Genomic DNA, 26,384 nt, shown 5'->3' with positions numbered 1-26,384 from the left:
TAGTAAATAGTTACCAAAGTTAGAAATGTCTTGTTGTTACACTAGAAATGGAACCCCCTGCACTGACTTCATAGTCGGCAGTAATTCTAATGTTCTTCTTTCAGCTTTCTGGTGGCAATGTGACTTACCAGAACACCATGTCTGCTGCCATCACTGTGAGGAGTGGTCCAGAGGGCTCCATCACCAGGGACAGTGTCTACAAGTAAAGCTTCTGAACCTGCTTCCTCTAACCCTAAATGTGCTCTACCTGCTATGATGTGGTGTTTCTCTCCTCAGGTTATTCTTCCAGTGCACCTACTCGGGAAGCCAGGATGTGCAAGTGGAGGCTGAGGTGTATACTGTGGCGCCACCTCTTCCAGTAGTAGAGAAAGGGCCATTTGACCTGGAGTTGGTCATTGCTACAGGTACTGCAGGGGGTGGGGTCTCTGTTGGCCTGACCGGCTGCCCATTCTCTGTGCTATGTAGATTATATGGTTAAAGTCGGCCAAGTCACTATGTGTTTCAGTTATGCAATTCTACCTTCTCCATGGGCAGATTCCTCCTATGGCTCCTACTATGTGGATGCTGACTACCCTTTGACAAAAACTCTGAGGCATCCTGTGGCTGTGGAAGTGCACATCATGAACAGGACTGACCCGAACCTTGTGCTGACTCTTGGGGACTGCTGGGTCACCCCAGGACCTTCTGCTTCCAGCCAGCCCCAGTGGAGCCTTCTGGTGAATGGGTAGGTGACCACCCTGTGGGAGGGTGGGGCGTAGAGGGTGGCTGTTCAGTGCTAACTGAGGGGTTTGTCCCAGGTGCCCATACACAGGGGACAACTATCTGACCAGCTTGGTGACTGTGGACAGCACATCTGGAGTGGCCTACCCAAGTCATTACAAGAGATTTGTCTTTGAGATGTTTGCTTTTGTGGACCCTGTAGCTCAGCAAGCCTTGGCTGAAAAGGTGGGTTTTGTAATCTCTGGTGGGATTCAGTTTGGAGATATGCATCCATACACCTCAGTGAGTTTAGAAGCTTCTCTGCTGTTTGACCTCCTTGTGATGTTGTTGTTCACTATTGTGTCCTTGGCTATTCTCTGTAGATCTTCATCTACTGTGTTGCTGCTGCCTGCTATCCTTCTGCCACAGACCCCTGTACTCAGAGCTGCCCTGTAAGAAGTAAGTAGCCCGTGGCAGTTGGTTTTGGCTGTGGTGTCTGTTTTGTAGAACATGGCATCTGTTACTACAATAATGCAGTGCTTTGAACAGCGTGGTATGAAGACTGCTTGTCTCATAGACATGGGGTGTGAAATCTGGTTGACTGCCTGGTAATGGGGTTTAGCTTCACACACTGAGCCCCCCCAACCTTTTGTGTGGTTTTTTTTTTTTTTTCTCCCAGGATCTGGCAGAGCTGCCGACAAGGTTGCACAAATTTCTTCATCCAGGAAGAATGTGCTTGTTCACAGTGGTCCTCTGGTCTTTGAGGCTGATGACATGCCAAGATCCAGACTGGAGCAGAAAGGTAACCATCTTGATCCTCTTCCTTGCGTAGTCCAGAGTTCTGCTTTAGGTCTTCATCTTTAACTGTATGGTTTGGAGAGTAAATGTCCTTTGTCTTCCTCCTATAGCCCCTCTTCCCACTGGATACCTTGTGCTGGGAGCCGCAGCTGCCATGTTGATGATCGTGGTGTTGACTGTAGTTGCTGTGAGGAGGTTGAACAGGCAGAAAGCGAATCTGAAATTTTAAATAAACGCTCTTCGTGAATATTTGGCTGTAATCTTGTCTTGTACTTTTTTTTTTTTTTTTTTGTTATAAATGGAGTGAACCTGTGGGTTGTGTCCAACATCTAGCTGTCGATTTTTGGTTTATGAAATGAGTGTCGCCTGCACTTCAGCCACAAACCCACCCTTGGACCCTTTAGTTTCATTATATCTGACCTCTTTAGCCAAGTCTACTCATGGAGTGCATTTAATTGATTGTCAGATGACCGGAGAACAGTCTGCTTTTATAGGACTGCCTTCTATTGAACTCTGAGCCATTCATGCCAGTGAAGGTAGCTCGGGCACATCCCATTGTATCACATGGAGGCTTTGAGCTGACATTCATCTACCTTTTCTGGGCTCCTTTTTTGTTTCTACAATGGGCATCTTCACCTCTTATTGGTGACTAGCAAAATACCCGTGCTTCGCAGTGGCATAGTACTGCCTTTAAAATTTAAGAATTTTTAAACTGCGGGAAAATACACCAATTAAGGATCTCTTTGTATACCACATTGAGTTCAGCCCTCCAGTCGTAATATGACCAAGCTGTGCGCTGAGCTTACTCTTGAGCATGTAATGTACAGTTGGCCATGTGAACAGTAATCTTGCCTAAAATCTCACAGCTTGGATTGCTGCTGTCATAATTGGTTTGAGTTTCATGGTTTGTTTCAATTACGACAGTATTTGGAGGGCTTGAAGAGACATTTGGCATCTGTCAAGCAACAAGTTTCATAACTTCACTTCCAGCTTTTGAGAGTTTAAACATAATGTCCACTACTGAAATCGTCACCTGTGAATCTATAAGAGGCATTGGCGGTTGTCCAAAGGTGTAAACTATTTGGCCTTTTGGTACACTTGAAAGCAAAAACCGAACAATTCAGCGGCAGCCATCAACTCGCATGCAAAACCATAGGTGAAGGGCTTAAGCATTTCACTCTTCTAGTGCTCCTGTGTAGTCTAATTATCTCCTGTACCGTCATCAGTCCACACCTTGAACCTGTCCCAGTCATTCAATACATAAGACACAATGGATATCAAGAGTGAGCCTGATATGGCCGTGCAATATGTAACAAAGAGAATGGAAAAGGCAGGTACCATCTCCGGGCGTGGAAACCACTCGGTAAGTGACAGTTCTTTGATCGATGGTGATCATCTCGATAGACATGTTAAAGGGGTACGGTTGGAATGATAAAGGAAATGGGTACCTGAACAATGTAAAGGAAGTCTAAAATACCTACACAATAACTAAAGTAATAAACGAACAATAAAACAGCGGAGAAGCTGTGGATTAAATAAAAAGGCTGCAGTTATCAGCAGGGAGATGTGATTCCCGTGGCATAGTAACGAAGGGAATGTAGAGCCCGGAGCGACAGACGGCCTCATATAGGCAGGCAGCCAACAACGTGGAAGACGTTGGGATGGGGGACCCAACGCCGCCTCACACGGTGATCGAGCTGCAGGCTATGGATGTATATATGTACGTCCGAAGGATTCAGTTAGTGTTGGGAACCTGCGTACCAAATTTCTTGAAGTTGGGCCCATAAGTAGCACAGACTGTTGGAAAGTTCAATATGGTGACCGACAGTGGCGTCATACCCCTGAAATAAGTACGTACCTTGGTTTCGGTTAGTGCAGGGAAGCCGCCTACCAACTTTCGAGAAGATGGGGTCAGCCTTCTACCTACACAGGAAGTTGGAGAATTAGTAACATTGGAAAGTTCAATATGGCGGCCGACAGTGGAGTCATACCACCGTAATAAGTACGTACATCGGTTTCGGTTAGCGAAGGGAAGCTGCCTACCAAATTTTGAGAAGATGGGGCCATATATAGGAGTTCAACATGGCGGACGTTGTCGACTGTTGCGTGTAGAATTTCGAAATGAAACCTGCCCAACTTTTATAAGTAAGCTGTAAGGAATGAGCCTGCCAAATTTCAGCCTTCTACCTACACGGGAAGTTGGAGAATTAGTGATGAGTCAGTCAGTCAGTCAGGGCTTTGCCTTTTATTAGTATAGATGCACCACATTGGCTAAGCAAATGCACCAGTATGGCTGCTTTAAAGGTTTGCATGGCTTGGCTCAATGATCAGGACAGGCTCAATTTCCTTATCCTGTCACTAGGCTCTATCATCCAGTCCTGTTGGTTTCTTAGTGCTATAGTGCAAAAAAATGTACTTGTAATTGATTCAATAACGTGCCATCTGCTACATATTGGTTATAATACAACGAGCAGGGAAGAACCACAAGTGACTTAAAAAAAAAAAAAAGCTTGGCTCTTTGTCACCAACATGTGCCTATTCATCCTTCGGGATGGTAACGGGTGACTACCTGTCTCTTTCCATGACCATGTTGAAACATTTCCTTATTTTTGATTCACTCTGTAGCATATCAGTAAGGTGAGATTGTAGCTGACTGTGTGCAGCCCAACATCTCGGCCAAGCTGTGCTCTGGTCACTTCTGGAATACTGCAACTCTTTACTGCCGGGAGTGCAAATGAAATGGCATTTAGTGTTGTGCCCTCCTCCGTTTGTTGGTGTCGTACCACGTTATCTCGCTGCACTTGGTTTCTATCGGCATTGATTCCCTTTAAATTCTTGATTGCCGACAGCACAGTAAATGGTTCAAATACAGAGGGTCCCAAAAACCGGATTACACTCTGAAGAATTTGAAAAGCCAGGTTTATACTTCGTCTTCATGCAGACTCTCCTGCTACCTAGTTTTTTTTTTACTGTTTATCCTAATGCGTGTACTTTACGTAAATTTAGAGGAATCCACCAGGTGGCAGTGTGAGATCATCTTGGTGAGAACAAGTTCGCCTCCGCTGTGTTGTGAATTGCCTGGACCACCCGTTAAATTCTGCAATATATCTGAAAAGGACGATTAAATCCAGTGGTTCTCAACCTGTGGGGCGCGAAGATGTGAAAAAAAAAAAAATCAAAAATATGAAAACATCTGTTGAAACCAAAACAAATTAACTTTAACTCTAGATTTATTGTTCTAGTATCAGAATGTAGTTTAACAAATATCAATAAAACTTAAGTATATAAAATAAAATATGCATCTACAATTAAAAAAAAAAAATGTTTTCGGGACGCGATTTAAACTGTTGTGAAAACTCTGGTCACACATACTTAAAGGTTAAGAAACGCTGATTAAATCCATCAATCCAGGGATGTGCCCATTCCAGCTAGCATTGGGGACGAGGCAGAAACAATTCTTGGACGGGCATTGGCTTATCGTAAGGTGAATACAAGCACACAAATACACAGTGGCATCATTTTAGTGTCATAAAATTTTTATTTCTTTGGAAGGAAACCGGAGCCCACTGTGGAAATCCAGCAGGAAAAACATGGAAACTGCAGGCAGGGAATACCAGTGACGTGACTCCATGAAGGACACCATTGCTAACGCTCCGCCACCGTATCACCCCCATGTGTGTGTGTAATTACTAACAGAATTATTTAAGCAAAATTAACGATATATCTGTAAAATGTAACATACATTTCATAATGAAAGTGAAATCATGTATAAATGTAAGGATTCTAAATGTGCAGAGAGTTGGAAAATCATACATGTAATGTGCTCAGTGTGACGAACTATTGCTGTTTGCCTAGGTTAGGAGGAAGCCCCAGAAAAAAAGATGGCACAAAATATGATATATATGAGGCTTTGTATCGTGGCATTACGATCGGGAATATGCAACGCTTGAATATAAAGGCACCACGAATACATTTGTATGTCGGCATTTGCTTCACCAAATCGAACCGTACATCAAATATCGAAGCGCACACATCGATCCTTCTAGGATCCGCTTAGCGGCATTCTGTATGTAGATAGTAACCAGAAGCTCTGACGTCACGTTCCGACCTTAAGCACACTGCGCCCCCACCTGATCTTTTGCTGTTACTGCAACTCGTGCACGCGTCACTTTAATCTCGGAGGACGCGTCAAATGAACGCTGGGCACGAATGGCAGTGATGATACGTCAGCGTACACGTTCTGAGCGTTAAGTATAAACGTGCCCAGAGTGTAATGTTCAGTAAGATCCACTTGTGTTTTCCAAGTCCAATTCAGTGCAAATGTAGCATTGCTCTTAGCGATCGTAATTTCCCTGTTAATAGCTACTTGACAAGTGTATTTGACCGAGCAAAAATCCACGGGGCGAAACAAAGATTGTGGGTCCCTCTTAGACTTTCAGGCGAGTAGTCCATGCATATTACAGAGGAAAATGGTAGGCACTGGGACAGGTTATAATGTGCAGGCTTATCGTCTTTATTGTATTGTTTCCACCCTTTGTTTCTTAAACCTCTAATGCAGAATGAGGTCATGAGGATCCTGGAGCTGTCCCAACAAACCTTGGGTGCAAGGCTGCTGTTTGCAGATTTGTTCATCTACCCACCAGATACCTATGGCATCATGCACACAGGAAGCCCTGAAGCTGTGTGGGTTCACATCCCACTGCTGTCACCACTTTGTGGCCATGAGTAAGTGACTTTACCTGCCTGAGCTCCAACTGGAAAATACATTTTCTGTGTGACAATAAAATTGGCATCGCTAGCTTTTGCATTTGTTAGGCGCTTTGTAGTGATGGGTAAATGAAGTCTCGCGAATCTTTTTCGGCACAAATAGAAATAAAGCCTCAACGCTTTAAGCCTTAGCTCCTGTATGAGCAGCGCCATCTTGTGGTTAACTAAGTTCAAGGCAAGAAATCAGGAGCGCAAGCTAAGCGGCACTCTGTTTCAGCCTCACGTCACCAGGAAAAGGTCAGAAAAATCGGAGTTCATTTTATTCTGGTACGGGCCGTGTCCATCAATTTAACTTTTGAACGCCGTTTTCCGCTGTTAGTTGCCATCTGTTACCAAATCTCTCACAACCCAACATTGTTGAATTAGAATGACGCTTTTTATATAAATAGGCTACCTGGGGGGTATTCCAGAAAGCTTGGTTAACTTACCATTTGGTAAATCATAACCTCTGGGTTGATTTACCCCAAACCCGCATATCATGAGTATGTCGGTTCCAAAACACCTGAGAAGAGTAAGTTCAATCAACCTCCTACTGGTTACCCAGAGTTAATGCGCGTGCACCGTGCATACATAAAGACGTTTTCAATGGATCGCCGATTTCACGAGTCAAAACGGAAGATCAAGGAGAAAAAAAGCGAGCGGCATATTTCAGAGGTGGAGTTGGAGGTGTTAATGCAGGCGTTTGAAGAATTCAAGCCTATCATAATGAAAAAAGTAATACGGCTGCATCGGCTAAAGAAAGAGAGTTGGCTTGGCAAAAAATAACGGACAGAGTAAATGCGTGAGTGTATTAAATTGCAAAATTGACATCGCCTCCCTTTTATTATACTGCAAAATAATGAAACACCCCTTCCGCACCCTTTTCACTGTTAAATCACTTTGAATGCATTCACTTTTCCTGCCATTCATTTCTTTAGGTTAAAATAACAATGTGTATTGACTAGGAATATATGGTTTCTTATTTAATAAGGTGTAATCCGTCTGGATGCAGAAGAACTTTGAGCCAAGTCAAAATGAAACATAAAAACATACTGCAAAAAGGTAATAGTTGATTACACGATCACTGAACTATTGATTAAACACGATTTAGTATATTCTGTCTGTCATGTAGCTAATAGAAAGCAAGCTGAAGCCCGTCTAACTGGCGGGGCCCACCACCACCTCCCTCACCCCATCTGAGGAGCTGGCTCTGTCCCTTAATAAAGGGCGACCAGTGGTTGCTGGCATTCCAGGGGGCACTTCGTCACACACACCATGCAGCACAAGTAGCATGGTGAAATGTAAGTTTACCACTATGATTTGTTTTCATTATATGACTTAATAAATTACTATCTCTGTCACTTAAAGGCTTCTTCAACATGCTTAATGTTTTTATGCAGGCTGACTTTATTGAACTTTATTGAACACAAAATCCAGTTCTTACCTGCACATTGATACTATGAAGAGATTTCCTATTAACATAGTCTCCCTCATTCATTGAAGGAGCTTTAATAGGAATGTGGGTGCCGTCAATGCACCCAATTACATTTGGAAACCCTGAAATAGAAAGTCATATAGGGAAGTATCAAGTGTGTGTGCAGGATGAATACATCTATAGATATAAATACTATGACTACATATTAAATATGCGTCATGAATTTTACTACAAAGGACAAACCTGCCACTCTGTGGAATTCCTCTTTAATTACACGCAGAGGTTTATGGCCAGGGAACTGTACACACGTGTGTAAGAAGTGTTTCAGTGCCTGCCAGACATACTGTGCGAACGGCTCTACACACAGTTGCCTTTCCCACATGCTCTGCATCGCCCACATTATACAAAAAATGCCCTGAGGCAAAAAACCGAAGTGCTATGCACAGAATGTTTTCTGTGCTAAGCGCAGACCCGCGGTTTGTGACATGTGCAATATGCGGTGCCAAGAGATGGGTCAAGAAGATTAACGATTCTTTTGAAAACCGATAACGCTCTTTTAAAAAATCATTTGGAAATGAAAAGACATCAATACGCGGTCTTATTACTCTCCCGGCGGAAAAAACCTCGGATAATTTGTGCTTCCACGTCCACAGGATCGTCATCAAAAGGGCACGCCATGCTCAGTAACCTTCTGAAACATAACCTGCTCGGTGGCAGGTTATCTTCAGAGAGTAAGCTGCTATGGTTACATACATACCCAGAAAGTTACCTCCGTTTTTGGAACCGAAAGTTGAGGTTATCCACTAACTTACCCTTGAACTTACCCGGGTATGTCACATAACCTGCTTTCTGGAATACCCCCCTGTTCATTTAGTGTCAAAGCTGTTGTGAAGCACCGATGACGTGCGAAGCTTCATACGTCACAGATCACGTGACAGCGGTGTTTGGCCACAGTGATTTGACTCACTACGCTTCTGATTGACTGGCGCAAGCTTCGACGCTTCGGTATTATTTTCCCATCTCTAGCGCTTTGCCATACTCTTGTTAATGCTCCTTGTTGATTTTTGATGGGGGACAACAGTAACTCAAATTAGCTCTCGTTATAACTGAGGTATGCAGAAGAACATCTCAGAATGCATAACATGTTGAATATTGAAGCAGGTGGGCTACAGCAGAAGGAGACCACACCAGGTGCCACTCCTGTCAGCTATGAACAGGCCACTGAGGCTACAATTCACACATGGGGCAGATGACTGGAAAAAATGTCACCTGGTCTTATGAATCTCGATTTCTGCTGTAGCATTCTGATGGTCCGGTCAACAACATGAACGCAGTGATCCATCCTGCCTTGTATCAACGGTTCAGACTGGTGATGGTGTGGAGGGGATATTTTCTTGACACACTTTGGGCCCCTTTGTACCAAAAGGGCATTGTTTAAATGCAATAGCCTACCTGAGTGTTTTTGCTGACTTTGTCCATCCCTTTATGACAGTCATCTTCTGATGTCTATGTCCAGGTGCCATGTCACAAAGCTCAAATCATCTCCCCCTGGTTTCCTGAACATGACAAGGAGTTCACGTGACTCAAATGGCCTCTACAGTCACCAGGGGCCTCATGTATAAACGGTGCTTACGCACAAAAATGTTGCGTAAGCCCGTTTCCACGCTTAAATCGTGATGTATAAAACCTAAACTTAGTGTAAAGCCACAAACATTTTCACGCTAGCTAAAACCATGGCATACGCAAGTTCTTCACTTGGTTTTATAAACTGGCGACACCCAGCGTCAAATCAGCGCTACTTTTCCAGTGTGGTTTCCCTTTCTTTTTTAGATCCATGTCCCTGACGCGGTTTTATCATATACACTGAATTTAACTGTATATTGTTTATTAGTTTAAAATATCTGATTGTAATTAACCTGTAACTTTATAATGGTCCACAGAATGGCCAAACTATTCCAAATACCATAACTGCTTTAGCGTTGTTACTCTCACTGCACCTTCTTCTTCTTCTTCTTTCAGCTCCTCCCGTTAGGAGTTGTCACAGCGGATCATCTTTTTCCATATTACTCTCACTGCACCACTCGGAGTATTTATATCACTGTATCTGAGTGGAGAATCACAGCAGCAGCTGATCAGAAAGAGAATTATCAGGATACGGCATTAAGCACACGCTGTCTCAGCCATGCTGTCTATTGAACTGCTTTCATATGACACTCAGACGGTGGGCTTACAACTCAGCTTTTCACGGCGACTTTGATATGTGACTTCTTTTTTATTTCCGGCACTGTGCGATTTTGTGAACGTGAGCTTTCAAGTTTCTCCAACACGCTATGTCACTCGATCAACTTCTTTTGTTGATTATACCACGGTTTATTTGAACAAATAGTATGATTTTCCTTTGCCTCCACTTGGTATTCGCTGAAATTCTTATATTTTCCCCGTGCTTTTCTCATTGTCTTTACACAGAAGCCTGAACTTAAGGGTGATTTATATTGATTTGCATATTCAAAGAGGCATAATTCTGGGAGGAGTTGGGGCGTTACATAATGCGCGTGCACGAGCGTTAGTTTTCACGCTGATCGGGATTTATGTAGCGGAAGAACGTGGAAGTTGGAGTACGCACAGATTCCTGCATCTGGATTTTTTTGTGCGTAAACACATTTCGGCATTTGTGCTTACGCCATTTTATAGAGCGAGTTCTATGCACAGCGTTATAAATGAGGCTCCTGGTGTCACAATCCCTCCTAACCCACTAACAGCTGTGTTTGGTGGGCACCCAGAGGGGCTTAAAGTGGAGAAGGACAAACAAACTGTAATCGCCTTTACTACATTATTGGCACAATATTTCCTTCACTGGCTTCCAGTGCATTTTCTTTGTTTTTTATTTATTTATTTATTTTTACTTTTATTGATTTTATTGCATTCATTCCATATAAATAGATCATTTTCACAAAATAGATTTATCTTGCTAAACTTGAGGAATCCTAACTCTCCTCTGTTAAGTCAGTGGGTAACTGATGCTATACGCTACCTGAAATTGGAAAAAATCTAATTCTCACTTAGAGGATGTGTGCAGAACTTTATCAAAACCTGGCAGGGTCTCATCAATAACATTTTAGGTTAAGCTTTTAAAGCATTGATGAAGCATATTCTCTCCCCATTTCTTTTTCTTCTCCATTTATCTTTTTCTGCTTATTAAACTCATCCATTTACTTATTTTTTACTAGCTTTAAGATTTACTCTTTTGGCCATGCTCTCTTTCTTATGGGTAGGGGTTGATTTGTTTTCAATCCTGTTTTTGTGAAAAAAATTCTGTTTGTATGGAATTATTGCAATAAAATCAAGAAAAGTAAAAATAAATAAATAAAAACAAAGAAAATGCACTGGAAGCCAGTGAAAGGAAGCCAAAATCAGGGTAATGTGCTCATGCTTTCTTGTGCCAGTTAAAATCGAGCAGCGGCATTTTGCACCAGCTGTGGGTGAGCAGTGGAAGCCCAGCTAATTCCAACATGGAGTGCATTGCAGTAATCTACAGAAGATGTTATAAATGCAGGTATTGCTGTTTCAAGGTTGCGTTTAGACAAAACGGGCTCGATTTTTGACAGCCGGCTCAACTGGAAAAAGCAAGAGTTTACCACTGTGTTCACATGGCTATCAAGTTTTTAACTGGAATCCATTTTCACACCTAAAATTTGTCATTATGGATTTCTCAAATTGAGTCACAGTGGAAAGGTCAATGCAGGGGGTAGACCATAGGGTCTAAATATTAGGTCCGCTCCTCATTGTCTGCCCATAGCCCTCCATCGCTGGATGTTTCTACATCAAAACCAATGGGCTGCCTCTCCCAGTTCCTCTGCACCACAGTTAAAGAAGTTGAGGACATCATACAGAGGATGCAACCTTCAACATGTTCATTGGACCCTTTTCCTACTCCTCTGGTAAACGCTAATCTATCAGATATAAGCCCTCTTAATGTTGACATCATTATTCACTCTCTCCAGAGTAGCTTAGTCCCACTGGCCTTGAAAACCATAAAAAAAAAAAAAAAATCAGATCTCATTTAAAAAAATCCTCTTTGGATCCTGAAGTGTTAGAAAACAATTGTCTGATCTTCAACCTTCCATTTTTATCTAAGGTTTTGGAAAAGGTTGTTTTGGTTCAGCTTCAGAATCACCTTAAAAATTTCAGTTTGAAAAATTTCAGTCTGGTTTCCGAACTTCTCACAATACGGAGAAAGCCCTGGTCAGAGTCACCAATGACCTCCTGATGGCTGCTGACCATGGCTCTCCATCAATTCGTATCCTCCTGGACCTTATAGTGGCATTTGATATGGTAGATCATAATATTCTCCTTCATCATCTTCACTATACAATTGGACTTTCTGGCATTTCTTTCGAGTGGTTCGAGACCTATCTTACTGACAGGACTAAGTATGTGGCCTTAGGGGATGCTATATCTCATACCCACACTGTCACCTGAGGAGTCCCACAAGGATCAGTCCTTGGGCAGACCCTCTTTAATATCTATATGCTACCCCTGGGTCACATTATCCGCAAGCATGGAGTTTCATTCCATTGCTATGCCGATGATACGCAGCTCTAGATGAGACTGGATTCGACTTCTCTTACACCTCCATCAACTTTTTCCTCTTGCTTGGATGAGATTGAGGCCTGGATGTCCAAGAACTTCCTCAAGCTGAACAGCACCAAAACTGAAGCTCTTATAATTGGCACCAGCCCCCCGACATCAACTTCATTCCTCTGTAAATTGGATTTCCTTTCTTGATCGTACTATTACCCTCTCCCCTTCTGTTACAAATCTGGGTGTCAAGTTAGACTCCCATCTGTCATTTGATATACATATCCATCACCTTTGTAAAATTGCATTCCTTATTCACCGAAATATAGCCAAACTCTGTCCCTGCCTCTCCCTCTGTGATGCTGAAAAACTGGTTCATGCCTTTGTCTCAGTCCAGGCTGGACTATTGTAATGCACCCCTCATCGGGATACCCAACAAGAGCCTTCAAAAGCTCCAACAAATTCAAAATAGTGCTGTAAGAATCCTCATGAGGGTGTGGAAATATGAACATATCTCACCAATCCTTCAGTCACTTCATTGGCTCCCTATTCACCTCCGTATCGATTACAAACTCTGTTTACTCACCAGTGTATCGATGGAAATGCTCCACAATATCTGACAGAACTTCTTATATTACAATACACTACAAGAAACCTCTGTTTTATAAATACCTACCGCCTTCGCCCCCCTGTCACCAAACTTCATACAATGGGAGACCGAGCCTTTGCAGTCGCTGCTCCACGGTTCAGGAATGGCCTACCAGACAGCCTAAGAACACAGCAGATTGTGGGCTGTTTTTAAAAAACAGCTAAAGACTTTTCTATTTAGGATAGCTTATTAACAAGAATGGTATAATTATTGTTGTTTTATCTCTGTTTTTATCTTGCCTTGTCTTTGTTTAAGCTTTTTCTGTTGCACTTTGCAATTTACTGCTAATTTACAGGTGCTGATCATAAAATAAGAATATCGTAACAAAGATAATTTATTTCAGTAATTCCATTCAACAAGTATAACTTGTATATTAGATTCATTCATTACACACAGACTGATGCATTTCAAATGTTTATTTCTGTTAATTTTGATGATTATAACTGACAACTAATGAAAGTCCCAAATTCAATATCTCGGAAAATTAGAATATTGTGAAAAGTTTCAATATTGAAGACACCCGGTGCCGCACTCTAATCAGCTAATGAACTCAAAACACCTGCTAAAGCCTTTAAATGGTCTCTCAGTCGAGTTCTGTAGGCTACACAATCATGGGGAAGACTGCTGACTTGACAGTTGTCCAAAAGACGACCATTGACACCTCGCACAAGGAGGCCAAGACACAAAAGGTCATTGCTAAAGAGGCTGGCTGTTCGCAGAGCTCTGTGTCCAAGAACATTAATAGAGAGGCGAAGGGAAGGACAAGATGTGGTTGAAAAAAGTGTACAAGCAATAGGGATAACCGCACCCTGGAGAGGATTGTGAAACAAAACTGTGATGGAGATTCACAAAGAGTGGACTGCAGCTGGAGTCAGTGCTTCAAGAACCTCCACGCACAGACGTATGCAAGACATGGGCTTCAGCTGTCGCATTCGTTGTGTCAAGCCACTCTTGAACAAGAGACAGCGTCAGAAGAGTCTCGACTGGGCTAAAGACAAAAAGGACTGGACTGCTGCTGTGTGGTTCAAAGTTATGCTCTCTGTTGAAAGTAAATTTTGCATTTCCTTTGGAAATCAAGGTCCCAGAGTCTGGAGGAAGAGAGGAGAGGCACAGAATCCATGTTGCTTGAGGTCCAGTGTAAAGTTTCCACAGTCAGTGATGGTTTGGGGTCCATTGTGTATTCTGAGGTCCAAGGTCAACGCAGCCATCTACCAGGAAGTTTTAGAGCACTTCATGCTTCCAGCTGCTGACGAACTTTATGGGGATTCAGATTTCATTTTCCAACAGGACCTGGCACCTGCACACAGTGCCAAAGATACCAGTACCTGGTTGAAGGACCATGGTATCCCTGTTCTTGATTGGCCAGCAAACGCGCCTGACCTCATCTCCATAGAAAATCTATGGGGTATTGTGTAGAGGAAGATGCAACACGCCAGACCCATCAATTCAGAAGAGCTGAAGGCCACTATCAGAGCAACATGGGCTCTCATAACACCTGAGCAGTGCCACTCCATGCCACGCTGCACTGCTGCAGTAATCCAGGCCAATGGAGCCCCAACTAAATATTGAGTGCTGTATATGCTCATATTTTTCATGTTCATACCTTTCAGTTGGCCAACATTTCTAAAAATGTCTTTTGACGGACCCAACTCTCTAACCATCAGTTCAATTCAGACTGTGTTATCAGATATGGATCGCCTGACAAGCACAGTTCAAAATGTGGGTCAATGTCACTGTCACTACCCTGCATTACAGTTTCTTCATCTGGTTCGTTTAAGGTCCAATCCTCTGGTAGTTTCAGAATTGAAAGACTGTCGTCCGTCATGTTGCACAGGTCTCATTGCTGAAGGCAGATTTGGATATTCAATTGACTTCTTGTTTTTGGCAGAGAAATCAGACACATTAGTCAAACAGAAGTAACAGTCCGTCACATGGTCTTTCTGTTCTCGCCATATTATCGGAACAGCAAACGGTATTGTCTTTCGCGTGACTCTGAGCCAGGCTCTCAGACTGACAGCACATGTCACACAGCAAATGTGAGGCGCCCATTCCATGTCTTGATCACCAGTTGAAATACAGATGATAAGCTTTCTTCACAAGAGCAGTCATCCAACGTCTCTGAGTAGCAAGTGTATATTCACCACAGATAGAGCAGAATGTATCGCGGCTGTTACGACATCGACGAGACACCATAACGTCTATAGCATGAAGCTTACTTACTGTTATATTGCTACAGATACTATACTTTTACTATATTGATACTATCCACACGCACTGACTATCTACTGTTTTCTAACCAAATGAGCAGGATCGCTGTATGCAAGCCACCTTTATAGCATGTGGAGACAGCGTTAAGCTCGTTTATACTAGACAAGGATGTGAACTTCCACAGAACAGCTTCCAACCTGGACATGACCAGGCTACACAAGCCATTGTTGATAAGTCACTTAAAGGAGCGAAATGTTTGGAAACAAATAAGAAAAAATCATGACAAAACTGAAACGGTACGTGATGGATACATTTTATTGTGATATTCGCAATCAGCACCCAAAAATCTGTAAGAAACACCCAACAGGGTTTAAGAAGCAAAATCTTTGTCGTGCAATGAAATAGTAAGAATAGAAGGACCCAAAGGTAGAAAAGACCTCCTTAAGAAGTCGAGGAGGGACAACATCAAGGTGGGGAGCCAAATGGCTTCATACTGGAAACCAGCTGATTTTTAAAGAGGAAAGTGACTGGCTTGAAGTGGTCAAACACAGCCAAACAGGGTATTAAAATAGACGGATCATTAGAAGGTGATGAAATGAGGGCCTTGGTGCTTACAGGGCTTTCAGCTGTATAGCGAGTGCCCCGACTCTGGAATGACCTACAGAAATTAATCAGGTCAGCTGACTCCATGAATTCTTTTAAAAAAACAACTCAAAACTCATCTGTTCAGGAAGGCTTTTAGCTCTACTTGACTTTATTACCCTTCTTTCAGTTTACCTCCATGTCAAGATGTTCATGTAACCTGTGTGTGTGTGTGAGACCATCAATTATGCTGTCTGTTAGAATTTTTCTCTGAATTCACTGTCATAATCTTTTTTATTTATTAAGCTGGTTTGTACAATGCTATATACCCTGCCATTCTATCTTAAAACTCGGAAGTGCTTTGAGCATGGGAAAGGCGCTATATAAATAAAATGTATTATTATAATTATTATTACAACCTTCTTCCAAAAATAGTCATGAGATTTCTCGCAAGTTTCTCTAGAAGCGTCCAGATAGGCAGGATAATGAACATTAAGAACAGAACTCAATGTGTTATAAACTACACGGGGGTTGTGAGAGTTAGAGCCAATAACTTGATCTTGCAGCTTTCAAAACTTTCTGATAACACAACCAGCTATCTCTCCAAATTTCAAAAGAAACCTGCCACCTGTCCATCTTCCAGCTCCGCTCAGCTCTCCTGCACTCCCGTCTATAGGCTCAGGTATTAATATTTAGCCACGGCTCAGAGCTGCTGTGCTTAAGTTGGAGCCACAGAGTCCAGAGAAGTTTGGCGAGCAGAATTAAACTGAAGTGTTAGCTCCTCAGTATTGAAGACACCGAGGGCAGTGAGGTCACTTCATAATTAAAAACAGCGGAGAACTGAATGGCAGTGGAAGATTTAAGAGCACAGCAGAGACGAACAGGAGCGTACGGTTTAGCAAATTGACAGAGAGGAACAAAATAAAATAAAACGGGCATGTGGTCTGAAAACACTGCATCACCAATTTCCAGATTAAGAACAGATACACCGCGAGATAAGACAAGATCCAGTGCTTGCCCGCGTTAATGAGTAGGACCAGTTACAGACTGAATTAGACTAAAATGTAAAAAGTCCTTTACCAAAGGCTTCTCAGTGCAACAACCATGGATATTAAAATCACCAACAATTAAAACTTGGTCATATTTTGTCATAAATTCAGCCAAGAAATAATAAAAGTCACTTTTACTTATCCTTCTTATACTTTGGTGTACGATAAGCCACCGCACAGAGCAGCACAGCAGAATGACCCAACTCAAAAAGAAGACTCCATTCAAAGCTGGAGAAATAAACAGCTAGAGACTGCTTTATGCAATTGAAGTTGGATTTGAAGACAATCACTAAACCTCCACCATGACCTGAGAACCGCGGGGAATTAAAATACGAGCAGCCACACGGCAACAATTCAGAGAAGGCGCTGGACTCACCGGGAGACAACCAGGTTTCAGTTACAAAGAGGAAATCCAATCCATGAGGGGCGAAGATATCCTTTAAAATAAAAGTTTTGTTCATTACAGATCTAGCGTTCACTAGACCCATCCTGATGGGAGTCGGGTCCAAAGCCATAATAGCGAGCGGCGCGCGCCCCAGAGGTCACAAATTCTGGAGATTTGCTCCTTGCTGGTGCAGGTGAGGTGGGGAGGGGCACGAGGGTGGCATCAGCCTGATCTGAACCAAAAACAGGTACAAGCCAGGAATCCACAGGGTCCCGGGAGCGCCATGATGCAAAAAGGTGAGGAGCCAACCTATGTTGAGACAGAAAAACTTTGGGAGATCGAGCCAAACAGGCCTTTAACTTCACCAACCGTCCACCGCATTTCCTCATCGTCTATGACACTTACTCAAGCGAGGTGGACCTGGAGCAAGGTAGAGGAATGTCGGTATTTCGATTTGGAGCTGGGGAGGCTGAAACTCTCGTTTTCCGTTGTCCAACTGTACAAGTTTTACAGCAGACAATTGAAGCTCCAGAAGTGTTCAGCGATCATACACCAGTAGTGAGTTGACATTTTGCATGACACACAAAAATAACAACAAAGACATAAGCAAACTAGAGAGCAGTAGACGACATGCCACTACACTGGCGCCATCCAAGTTATTTCTTTCTGACCTAATAAAGTGGCCGGTGAGTGTATAGTGAAGTCACAGCACATTCATCATGTTGGTTACAGTATACGAGCACACAAGACAGTTCTTTATAATTACTTCTTGATACTTAGTGCAATCATTTTGTTCAGTAAACCCTCTGATGCCAAACCATATCAGAAAAATAAACTTACCTTTGAAACGGTTGTCAAGATAATTGTACAAGTCAGCTGTGATTTCAGTTTCTGATCCAATGTTGCCTGACGAGGGCCTTTTCTTGAACTCACACTGCCACCTAATGACTGCTTAGTCAATAACACACTTTAAACTAAATGGTAGAAATGACCAAAACTGGGTGAGTTAAGTACCCCTCATTTTTCCTATTAGATCTCGAGACTCAAAATAAGCTCGACCAAACGGCTGCTCATACCATTTTCTTATTTCCTCTTTTATTTTGTATCATTTGCACATGTCTGGTGCAATAATCCATAGAGGGACCTGAACACAATCTTAAGTTAAATAAGTCCAAAAAAATCCCCTTTTTTCCCCTCAGCTAATTAAAATATCTTAATAACTGGATTCACAGCATAGTGACGCACTGGTGCGCGACTGCATACGTTAAAGAGGTGCATCATAAATTTGCCCGTTAAACGCTAGGATTCGCAGTTGTCGTGAAACTCATCTCCAATACTAAAGCGCTAAACTGAAGTGAGAAAGAGGAAACTGGGTAATAGTTGTTTAAAAAAGTTGAACTAAAGCAGTGTATGAGCACGATACATTTAATTATGTTGTCAAAAGGCGCTATATTGAGTGATGTGTTTAAATATACATCATTTCCGCAAGGAATTTCAAACCCTCTGTCTTTGTATTTATTTATTAGTAGAAATTTTATTATTTATTATTTTTATTTTATTTATTTTTAGAAATACTCGTAGTTGTCACGTTTCTCATCTTCTTTTCTTCCTTGATGTTTCCTGATTTCCCTCATTTAATTAATAGATCGCCCTGCTGTGCGATTACTTCTACGCGGTCTTCTACTGGACATATCAGTCCGATGCCGTGACGTGCTGATTGATTAATAAAGCCGCACGAGCAGAAGGAGTGCCTCAGACTTCCCGCACCATCTCACTAACGAGTCACTTGCACGCGCCGCTGCCGCTGATGATTTAAACCTGCGATCGCGCGCGCTCTTGTTCATGCGGTGGTTTTGTTTGGCGAATTTACAGCATGGCGCGATTGGATTGTTGCTACTTTTTCTGGCTGGTCGTTTGCTTGACGGGGGTGAAGTTTGTTTTTGCTGCCTCAGGAGACTTGACCAAAAAATGCGATGGTGACAAGACGATGATGCTGTCATTTGCTGGCTCTACGACCGTTTTTCTTCAAAGTGAGTGAGGCGTGTCCTCGGCACTGGGATTTGACAGCTCCTGCGTATTCCAGTAAAGCTAGTAAACGATCTTTTTCAGAGACGAGTGTTGGACTGGTAAAGGTGACCAACAATCTCCCAGGAGTTATCATCCGTGAAAAGTCTGGCCGCACCACACTAACTGTGCCCTTTTCTTCAACGTACGGTTATGCGTCTGAGAAGGTGAGTAGCGCCGACGTTTCAGCCGTTGGTTACTGTTTTTTAAATTAAGCTGTATGTCATTTGTGGTCTGAGCCTCTTCTCCTCACTTTAGAGCTCCCAATACGTGGTGACCATTGCCGTTGGATCTCGCTCAAATCTGAAAACCTTGACATGCCCTAAGCCAGGTATGCTTCTGTTCAGGGTTGGCACCTGCAGTGAGTGGGGGTGCTTTTTTTTTAAATGTCTGGTGGTATTTATTATTTATTTATTTATTTTTTTTTAAAGAAAAAACGGGTCGTCGAGCTGTCCATAGTAGACTCCTAGGTAATGAGAGATGTTCATTTGCGGTCAGCGAGAGGCTCCCTTGTGGAGGGTCTTCATCCATCACTCAAGCAGACTGTGAAGCCAGCAACTGTTGCTATGATTCAGGCAGCAGCACCAGTCCATGCTACTATGCCAATGATGGTGAGTGGTTGGGGGGTGTGAGTGAGGAAAGGTGGCTGCTACTGGATATTTATGCTTGTTTGCTTTGGCCAGTGACTGTGCAGTGCACCCTGGATGGCCAGTTTGTGGTGGTGGTGTCTGAGAATGTGACCCTTCCTTCACTGGATCTTGGGTCCATCCAGTTGGTGGACAGCAGTTCCCCTAGCTGCAGCCCTGTGGCCAGCCTGTCCAGCTTTGTCATGTACCAGTTTCCAGTCCGTGCCTGTGGCAGCACAGTTCAGGTGAGACTCCATCTTGGTGATGTGAAGCAAGAAGCACTCGAGGTGAACCATGGCAAGTTGGAGAGCTGAGTAATCAGATCTCTGTATTAGACCTGATGGCTTGTGGTGCATCTAATATTTAGTCCTTCTTCTGTAGTTGATCTGCTCTAGTAAAGGGGATGAGGTTTGTATTAAAGTTCTTGGACCATACACATCTTAGAAATGTCTTGCTGATGACCTAGAAATGGAACCCCCTGCACTGACTTTCTGGTCCACGGTAATTCTAATGTTCCTGTTTCAGCTGGCTGGTGGCAATGTGACTTACCAGAACACCATGTCTGCTGCCATCACTGTGAGGAATGGTCCAGAGGGCTCCATCACCAGGGACAGTGTCTACAAGTAAGGCTTCTGAACCTGCTTCCTCTAACCCTAAATGTCCTTGTGACGATGTGGGTTCTGGCTCCACGCTCCCATGGCTGTTTGGGAACCCTTGAACCCAACACCGTCGATAATGAAACCGAGTGAGCTAGTCAATGGAGGCAAATTACTGAGCAAGGGGAATGTAAAAAGTGCAAAAGTGCTTTTATTAAAAACCAACAAAAACAAGTGTTCAAATAGTGCAGTTTCAATTCAAAGAGTCAATAAATAATCCATAAAAGAACGTGGCGGTTAAAACAATAAGAAAGAAACAATCCTTTAAAACAAGAGGTTAAAATCTTCTTATGGAAGCAGTCTTAAAAACAACAACAAATCCGGCGCTTTTCTGTTAGCGTCTCACCTGCTTATCCCGTTTGGGCTTCGCAGCAGGCAAGACACTCTCTGCAGCTGCCCTCCTACATCACACATTCGAGACTGGAGACCTCCCGATCCCTGGCTCCGGTATGGCACTCATCCCAGTCCCGGAGAACTTGGTTTCCCATAGCGGCCAGGTCGCTCACGTTGGGGATTCCCACCACCAAGTCTCCGACTTCCGCTGCCTTTCAATGGCCTCTCTGCGGCCAGTCGCCTTCCCTGGTCACTCCCGCTACCTGATCGCTCAGCGGGAGCGACATCAACACAAACACCTGGGTGTCGGTCTAACACCCAGCTTCCACGCAGCTGTCCACGAGCGCTCATTCGCTCGGCCGTCCGCTTCTCGCTCGCGCTCTCTCTTTCACCGACCTGCTTCCTTTCCTGCTCCCGGTAACCTCCGTCCTCTCCTTTCCTTTCTCCATTTTTTTTTTCCCTCCCTTCCTTCCTGCTGTAGCATTAGCCACGGGAGCAATCACGAATGTGGGCAGTTCCTCACCTGTGCACACGGTGAGAAACGCCCATATCGACGACTGCCCCGCGGCTCGCTACAACAACGCTCCCCTCACGAAGCCGCCTCGGGTGCTGTGATTATTTAAAATGAATGGCCTTTTCTCAACGAGCTGTGGACCCATAACACCACAGTCCTCTCCCTGATGTGGTGTTTCTCTCCTCAGATTATTCTTCCAGTGCACCTACTCAGGAAGCCAGGATGTGCAAGTGGAGGCTGAGATGTATACTGTGGCACCACCTCTTCCAGTAGTAGAGCAAGGGCCATTTGACCTGGAATTGGTCATTGCAACAGGTACTGTAGGGTGTATGGTCCATGATCGATCAATTTTGTGAAATGAATGGAAATAAAATGAAGGTTCAATAAAGCCTGGTAGATTAGTAGTTCTGAAGATCATGTGGTTAGGGTGTGCTATTTCCAGTAACTTTCTGCTCTTTTCCATGGTCAGATTCCTCCTATGGCTCCTACTATGTGGATGCGGACTACCCTGTAACCAAAACTCTGAGGGATCCTGTGGCTGTGGAAGTGCACATCGTGAACAGGACTGACCCTAACCTTGTGCTGACTCTAGGGGACTGCTGGGTCACCCCAGGACCTTCTGCTTCCAGCCAGCCCCAGTGGAGCCTTCTGGTGAATGGGTAGGTGACCACCCTGTGGGAGGGTGGGGTGTAGAGGGTGGCTGTTCAGTGCTAACTGGAGGTCTGTTTGTCCCAGGTGCCCATATGCAGGGGACAACTATTTGACGAGCTTGGTAACAGTGGACAGCACATCTGGAGTAGCCTACCCAAGTCATTACAAGAGATTTGTGTTTGAGATGTTTGCTTTTGTGGACTCTGTAGCTCGGCAAGCCTTGGATGAAAAGGTGGGCTTTGTGGCAAAGGGTAATCCTGCCGTGTTGCTTCAGTTTGGAGATGTGTGTATCCATACACCTCAATGAGGTCTGAAGCTTCTCTGCTGTGTGGTTTCACCATTGTGTCCTTGACGCTTCTCTGCAGATCTTTATCTACTGTGTTGCTGCTGCCTGCTATCCCTCTGCCACAGACCCCTGTACTCAGAGTTGCCCTGTAAGAAGTGAGTAGCTCATCGTAGTTGGTTTTGGCTGTGGTGCCTGTTTTGTAGAACATGGCATCACTGTTACTACAGTAATGCAGTGCCTCATAACTGAATCTTTGCACAGAGTATGGAGACTGCTGGTCTCATAGACATGCAGTGTAAAATCTGGTTGACTGCCTGGTAAGTGGGGCTTGGGGTGGTGAAGCTGAACTCAATTTTCCCAACCCCCCTCCAGGATCTGGCAGAGCTGCCGACAAGGTTGCACTAATTGCTTCATCCAGGAAGAATGTGCTCGTTCACAGCGGTCCTGTGGTCTTTGAGACTGATGGTATGCAAACCTCCAGACTGGAGCAGAAAGGTAACCATCTTCATCATCCTGGAGTAGTCCAGAGTTCTGCTTTAGGTCTTCATCCTTCACTGTATGGCTTGGAGAGTAAATGTCCTTTGTATTCCTCCCTCAGCCCCTCTTCCCACTGGATACTTTGTGCTAGGAGCTGCAGCTGCCATGTTGATGGTGGTCCTGGTTTTAGCTATAGTTGCTGTTAGGAGGCTGAACTGGCCGAAAGTGAATCTGAAATTTTTAAATAAATGCTCTTCATGAATGGCTGTAATCTTGTCTTGTGCAATTTTTAAATGGAGTGAAACCTGTGGGTCTTGTGTCCAAGCTCTAGCTGTCTATTTTAATTATGAAATGGGTGGTGACCTGCACTTCAGCTCATTTACCCCCCAGGAATTGTTTAATCATTCATAGCTTGCCTGTTTTATCTTGGTTATCACATCCCATCTTTGCCAAGTCTACTTGTGGAGTGCTTTTAAATGATTGTCTGAACAAAGAAGTGTGTGCTTGTACAGGACTGCCTTCTATTAAACTCTGGGATTTGTTTGAGCTACACTTTATAGCCAGAGTGGCTCATTGTATGACATGGAAGCTTTGAGCTGACATTCATGTACTTTTATGGGCTCCTTTATACAATGGGCATGTTTCTTCTTTTTGATGTCACGCATTGACTAAGCAAATGCACCAGTATGGCTGCTTTAAAGGTTGTCATGGCTTGATTGGCTAAATGGTCGAGTCATGCTCTTTCCCTATCCGGTCACTAGGCTCTATCCTACAATCCTGTGGGTTTTAGTGCTATGGTACAAAAAATGTACCAGTAATTTATTGACATGCCATCTGCTACATTTTGATCCTTACCTTCTTGTTATATTATAACCAAGTGAATTTTTGTTGAAGCTCCTTTTTCTTTAGCACACCATCTCTTTTCAGCTTGGCTCTGTCACCAACGGGTGCATATTCAACCTTTTGGCATGGTGATGGGTGACTACCTGTCCTTCCATGACCCTATTGAAACATTTTCATCATTCTTGAAGATTCACTCTGTAGCCTATCAGTAAGGGGAGATCATAGCTGACTGTGTGCAGCCCAACATCTGGTCCAAGCTCTGCTCCTTGTCACATCTGGAATACTGCAACTCTCTGCTGCTACGATTGCAAATGAAATGGCATTTAGTGTTGTGCCCTCCTCAGTTCGTTGGTTTCATATCAATTTAACTTGCTACATTTGGTTTCTCTCCACATTGAATCCTTTTAAATTCTTGATTGCAGACAGCACAGTCCAATGGGTTGCATACAGAGGAGTCCCAAAAACCAGTTTACACTCTGAATTTGTAAGGCCAGGCTTATACTTCATCTTCCAGCAGATGCTCCTGCTACGCAAGTGTTTTCATGTTTATACTTGCGCATGTACTTTACGTAAATTTGGAGGAATCCACCAGGTGGCAGTGTGTGATCATCTTGGGTGCTCCAGGCAATTCACAGCACAGCCGAACCTGTTCTCACAGTTAAAATCCGGTGACCCCTTACCGCAATCTCTGAAATAGATGATTTAAATCCAGTGGTTCTCAACCTGTGGGGCGTGAAGATGTGAAAGAACAAGAATCAAAAATATGGAAAAACTCAAACCAAAAATGAACCAGAACTACATTCTGATACTAGAACAACATCGTTAGATGTCAAAAGTTAAGTAGGTATAATAAATGCATCTACATAAAAAAAAAAAAAAAAGTTAGGGTGGTGTGATAACTGTTCTGAAACTCGGGGGAGGGGTTCCTATTTTAAAGCCATGAAGTTTTAGCAAAAAGAAAAATTAAGATCAGATCTATTCCCACCCCTGAGAGAGCAATCCAAATGGCATGAAATTTAAGGCTTCTAAACAAATTCTCTGTGCTTTATAAACTTATTTTAAAATATTACTGATTAGATCCTGCCATGTTTTGAAAAATGTCTGTACAGATCCTCTGAGAATTTTCTTTTCCAATTTCAAATAGTATAACACATCAGTTTCCCACTGACTTAAAAGAGGAGAGTTTGGGTTTTTCCAGTTTATCAGAACAAGTCTGCGTGCCAAAACTGGAGTGAATGCAATCACAATTTGTTTCTTTCTCCACTTTAAGCCCCTCTGGAAGAACCCCAAACACAGCTGTTAATGGCTTAGGAGGGATTGTGAGTCCAAGGCTGTCTGAAAGGTAATTAAAAATTTTGGTCCAGAATAATGTTAATTTGGTGCAGGCCCAGAACATGTGACCTAGTGAGGCTGGGACTTGGTGCTTCAGGTTGGATCATGCCCTGGAAACATTTTGGAGAGTTTTAGTTGAGACAGATGTGCTTGATATAATTTTGAGTTGTAAAATTGTATGCTTTGTGGTTATGGAGCTTGAATGAATTCTCTGCATTGCTACTTTCCACTCCTTTTCTGATATATTAATTGAGAGAGCTTTTTCCCAGTGTCCTCTTGGATCTTTGAAAGGGAGGGATTGTAAAATGATTTTATATATTGTAGAGATGGAGTCTAAGTCCTTGAGATTGAGCAATATTTTTTCCAGCATGGATGAGGGTGCAAGATGAGGAAAATCTGGAAGGTTTTGTTTAACAAAGTTCTTGATTTGAAGATAGTGAAAGAAATGTGTATTTGGAATGTTAAATTTGGAATGTAATTGTTCATAGGATGCAAAGACATTGTCTATATAAAGATCTCTAAGCAAGTTAATTCCAAATTTTTTCCAGATATTAAAAACTGCATATGTCTGAAGGTTGAAAGATGGGTCTCTTGCAGAGGTGCCACAGAGAGAAGCTTCTCCGTCTTCAAATGCTTTCTACATTGGTTCTAGATTCTAAGTGAGTGGAGCACAATTGGGTTATTGGTGTATTTCTGATAATGTGTGTTTTATTGGAGCCCAGAGCAAGGAATACAAAGTACTGCAGGATTTTACTTCTATTGCGGTCCAAGTCTATATGTTTGTGTCCAGGTTCTTATCGCCTGTATATTTGCTGCCCAGTAATAAAACTGGAAGTTAGGTAGAGCCATGCCGCCTTCTGCCTTTTGTCTTTGTAGGGTCGCTCTTTTGATGCGTGGATGTTTTGAATTCCAAATAAATGAGGTTATTGTTGAATCTAATTGCCTAAAGAATGATTTATTAATGTATATTGGATGTTTTGAAATAAAAAGGAGTTTAGGAAGAATATTCATCTTAACAGTGTTAATATCTTCCAGCTAGTGTGAGATGAAGGGTTGACCATCTATGCAAGTCTTGTTTAATTTTTTCCATGCAGAGGCAAATTTTGTTGATAAAGAGCTTTATGTTTACTTGTGATGTTTACCCTAGGTATTTAAACTGTTCTGCAATGATAAAAGGTAGTGAATCTAATATTATATGCTTGAGAATTCACTGGAAAGAGTACACTTTTATTCAGATTAATTCTGAGACCAGAGATCTTTTGAAATTCTGTGAGTGCTGCTAAGACTGCAGGCACAGAATTTTCTGGGTCCGATATATACAGTACCATGTCATCTGCATATAATGAGATTTTCTGTTCCAGTCCTTCTCTGCTAATCCCCTTTATCTGATCAGTATTTCGACAATGTATTGCCAGTGGTTCAATGGCAATCGCAAACAGCAGCGGTGACAAAGGGCATCCTTGTCTTGTGCCA

General features: G+C 43.0%; 1 protein-coding gene across 1 annotated transcript; it reads left to right on the top strand.

Moving 5' to 3' along the window:
• Positions 1 to 18,954: 18,954 nt before the first annotated feature.
• Positions 18,955 to 23,002, top strand: LOC120528236 (zona pellucida sperm-binding protein 4-like). Its single transcript, XM_039752354.1, has 12 exons — positions 18,955 to 19,159; positions 19,239 to 19,360; positions 19,452 to 19,524; positions 19,625 to 19,804; positions 19,877 to 20,064; positions 20,345 to 20,442; positions 21,510 to 21,637; positions 21,792 to 21,981; positions 22,058 to 22,205; positions 22,339 to 22,414; positions 22,632 to 22,754; positions 22,858 to 23,002. The coding sequence occupies exons 1-12, from the start codon at positions 19,003 to 19,005 to the stop codon at positions 22,995 to 22,997; spliced, it is 1,623 nt and encodes a 540-aa protein (XP_039608288.1). The 5' UTR covers positions 18,955 to 19,002; the 3' UTR covers positions 22,998 to 23,002.
• The last annotated feature ends 3,382 nt before the right edge of the window (positions 23,003 to 26,384 follow it).

This window comes from Polypterus senegalus, chromosome 4 (assembly GCF_016835505.1).
Source record: "Polypterus senegalus isolate Bchr_013 chromosome 4, ASM1683550v1, whole genome shotgun sequence".
NCBI classification, from domain to species: domain Eukaryota; kingdom Metazoa; phylum Chordata; class Cladistia; order Polypteriformes; family Polypteridae; genus Polypterus; species Polypterus senegalus.
Note: the sequence above shows the minus strand (reverse complement) of the source record. Positions and strands in the feature narration are given on the sequence as shown.

What these genes read in the sequence shown, in the direction of transcription:
- LOC120528236 (XM_039752354.1), top strand. Translation starts at nt 19,003, where the DNA reads ATGGCGCGATTGGATTGTTGCTACTTTTTCTGGCTGGTCGTTTGCTTG. An exon ending in ATGCTACTATGCCAATGATG is followed by an intron (nt 19,805 to 19,876) that starts GTGAGTGGTTGG and finishes TGCTTTGGCCAG; the next exon opens with TGACTGTGCAGTGCACCCTG. An exon ending in CCTGTGGCAGCACAGTTCAG is followed by an intron (nt 20,065 to 20,344) that starts GTGAGACTCCAT and finishes TTCCTGTTTCAG; the next exon opens with CTGGCTGGTGGCAATGTGAC.